The following is a 3487-nucleotide window of genomic DNA, read 5'->3' on the forward strand; positions in this document are numbered from 1 at the left end:
CTGAGGCTCAACCTTGCATACTGTAGATGTGCTTTTCTTCAGAAGGTTGATCCCACAGGGACTGGGACATACAGTCCACCAGCACTGGAAATGGCAGCATTACTGATAAAAATACACATGATTCCAAGAGAAATGTGGTACCAGGTGCAACCAACTACAACTGCTACATTGTAAATGCAAAAGCCTTTAGGGACTTAAACATTATTCTAAATATTCTAAAGGAATTTCCTTTCCCAAAACCCTCTCCTGTATATTAAATATTTTAAAATTTAAGAATATACTGAGTTAAATAAGACACATTCAAATGAAACATTTGCCCAACAAGGATACCAAACATTAGAGTTTGTTTTATTGCATGACGTTTGCATAAGAAAAAGTATTATTGAAAATTGTAAGGCATCATGCAATCATTGATAAGCTAATTATTAACTGTACACTCGAGAGGCAGACAAATGATCTAAAATTTAAAAACTAGTACCAGAAAAGTACATAAAAAATTTAACATGATGAGCTTTTAAATATGGTTTATATTTGTAGATTCACAATGTTAAAAAGTGCTTCAAATGTACTGCTGCAAAGTTGCTCTTTATAAATGGTGCTGGGGTAAACGTCAGATTATAAACTTTAAAAACTATTTGTATGGAATTAGAAAGCAAACATTGGGATATTCAAACTTACTTGAATCAGTTTTCAATTCTCACTCAAATTAAGTTGATATAATATTAATAATCTAAAAAACATCTATTTTAAATCCAACAAAAGTCTATTGAATTCAAGTTATGCATGTTGAGTGATCAAATCTCTGAGTAGGCCTGAATGTGAGACCTGGAGCAGAGGCGGGTTGATGTCTATGTTAATCAATGTACTGTGCCATCCAGCGGAATCCTTCTCCATAACCTTGTCTTTTGAGCACACTGCACATGAAAACTTCTAAAGGTCGGGCATTCAGTTCTTTCAGAGATACATTGCCCTGGAAGAAAAGAGAGACACGTTGGAGCTTTATGAAATAAAAGCTCTACTCCCCAGTAGATAGTAGGTTCTACTTTATGTTTTTAATATTTATCTTTTCATTGTAACTGGACACAATAACTTTATTTTATTTATTTATTTTTATGTGGTGCTGAGGATCGAACCCAGGGTCTCGCATGTGCTAGGTGAGCACTCTATTGCTGAGCCACAGCCCCAGCCCAAGAATAAAAATATTCTATCATAGAAAAAAATACAAAGTGGCTTCATGGATAATAGAGACAACATTCTGAGTAGGTTTATGACCAAACTAGATATTTTTAATGTAAAGCTGACTTATTAAAAAGAAGACAAATGGGTGTGGTGGTGTATGACTATAATCCCAGCAATTTAGGTGGCTGAGGCAGGAGGATGGTGATTTCAAAGCCAGCCACAGCAATTTAGTGAGGCCCTAAGCAACTCAGTGAGATCCTGTCTGTAAATAAAATACAAAAAAAGGGTGGCGATGTGGCTCAGTGGTTAAGTGCCCCTAGGTTCAATCCCCAGTACCAAAAAAAGAAAAAAAAAAAGCTTGTATAATTTAAAGACACTTAAGGAGAGAGAGAGAATTTTTTTAATATTTATTTTTTAGTTATCGGCAGACACAACATCTTTGTTGGTATGTGGTGCTAAGGATCGAACCCGGGCCGCACGCATGCCAGACGAGTGTACTACCGCTTGAGCCACATCCCCAGCCCAAATATATATTTTTTCAATTGTAGATGGACACAATACCTTTATTTTATTTATTTAGTTTTACATGGTGCTGGGGATCGAACCCAGGGCCTCACACATGCTAGGCAAGCACACTACTTCTGAGCTACAACCCCAGCCCCTAATTTAAAGACACTTTTACTGCAGAATTAAATATTCACATCTGTCAAACTTTTTTTTTTTTTTTTTTACCTTTCCTGTTGTCTGACCATATAAACCAAACATTTCTCGTAACCTCTCTTCACTGATAGCTTCAGGTCTGTCAATCTTATTCCCAAGAATCAGTATAGGCACATTAGCAATGGTTTCATCTGTCATTAGTGACTAAAAAAAAAAAAAGAGCAAAAAAATACAAAAACAATCAAGGACTCATTCTCTACATTACACAACATGCTGATTTTTTTGGCAAACTTTTCCCACATCTTAAGGTAAATACAATGGACTCATAAATTTGATTCTTATGTCTCCCAAAAGCTCTTTCTGTAAATGTTCATTCTGCTCACTATGTAAATCAGTGAGGTAGAGTTGCTACAGCTAACCCCTTGGAGGTGGGCAGACATCGTTTCACTTCTGGTTCTGCTGCTTATGAGTTGCAACCATAGGCAAGTTAGCTTCACAGAAGCTCAGACAGAATAGAGAATAGTAGCACCTACCTTATGGAATTGATGTGAGAATTAAATGAAGTAATAGTGCACGTCTACAATGCCTGGCACATAGGAGGAATCAGGAACTCCCAGACCATGTCCCATGACCACAGAATCCATTTGACTATTCCATATAAAGGAGTATTTGCCTGCTCTGGGCAGAGGTATGATTTGCTTCAGTAAAAGCACAGAGCTACTTTGGTCCCAGATCTATTTCTGGTCTTATCTGCTATTCCTGAGACCCTTTATAAAGCATCTGGCCTGGGAGGGGAAAGGAGAGGTAGCTAAACATGTACCTGCTCACTTTTGGAAGTGGTGACAAAGATGACATATTATACTATTTCTAAATTCTAGCCAATTCCTGAAGAAATGGCATTCTAAGAAGGACTAGGGACTCAAGATAAACCCCACTCCAAGAATGCAGTACACATGAAATATACTAGGATGGGCACACTTTGTAGAGGGTGAACCCCTAGAAGAGTCTTTAAGAAGGTTGTCTATGTTCATGTTTCCTCAATAGCTACAATTACTGCAAGTAATTCCTGCATTAAGTAGTAATCACTACTTAAAGCAGTCACTAAGCTCAACAAATTTTCAGGAGTTTCATCAGAGAGTACAGAAAGGCTGCATTCTGACACCATATTTCCAATTTATTTCTTCAGGTTTACCAGAGTGATTTTACTATGCTTAGTTTTAATTATTTAACTTACATCAAGTTCTTCTTTTGATTCTAACAGCCTTTCATGGTCTGCACAATCCACAAGAAATACAATGCCATTGATAGCAGGAAGGTAGTTTTTCCATACTCTTCGGGCTAACAAAAACAATCAGGAGTTAGAGAATTTATTTGCTGGTCAAACCTAGCAGATGGTTTGAATGAAGTGTCCAACAAGATAGTAAAGAATAGCCAGGTGTGGTGGTGCACATCTGTAATCCCAGCGGCTCAGGAGGCTGAGACAGGAGGATCGCAGGTTCAAAGCCAGACTTAGCAATGGCAAGGTGCCAGGCAACTTAGTGAGACCTTGTCTCTAAATAAAATACAGAACAGGACTAGGGATGTGGCTCAGTGGTTAAGTGCCCCTAAGGTTCCATCCTCAGTACCAAAAAAAAAAAAAAAAAAAAAA

At 37.5% G+C, this 3487-nt stretch overlaps 1 protein-coding gene across 1 annotated transcript in view; it reads right to left on the reverse strand.

Annotated features, from left to right (window-relative positions):
• Window positions 1–327: 327 nt before the first annotated feature.
• Sar1b (secretion associated Ras related GTPase 1B) overlaps window positions 328–3487 on the reverse strand; it is a 25511-nt gene continuing 22351 nt past the window's right edge. Inside the window, exons 5-7 of the mRNA XM_015492773.2 lie at window positions 3074–3177; window positions 1912–2043; window positions 328–970 (exon numbers count right to left, since the gene is read on the reverse strand). Of these exons, the coding sequence (XP_015348259.1) occupies window positions 854–970; window positions 1912–2043; window positions 3074–3177 (353 nt within the window). The 3' untranslated portion in view covers window positions 328–853. The remainder of the gene's footprint in view (window positions 971–1911; window positions 2044–3073; window positions 3178–3487) is intronic.

The sequence above is a fragment of the Marmota marmota genome, unplaced genomic scaffold, assembly GCF_001458135.2.
Source record: "Marmota marmota marmota unplaced genomic scaffold, marMar, whole genome shotgun sequence".
In the NCBI taxonomy this organism is placed as follows: domain Eukaryota; kingdom Metazoa; phylum Chordata; class Mammalia; order Rodentia; family Sciuridae; genus Marmota; species Marmota marmota.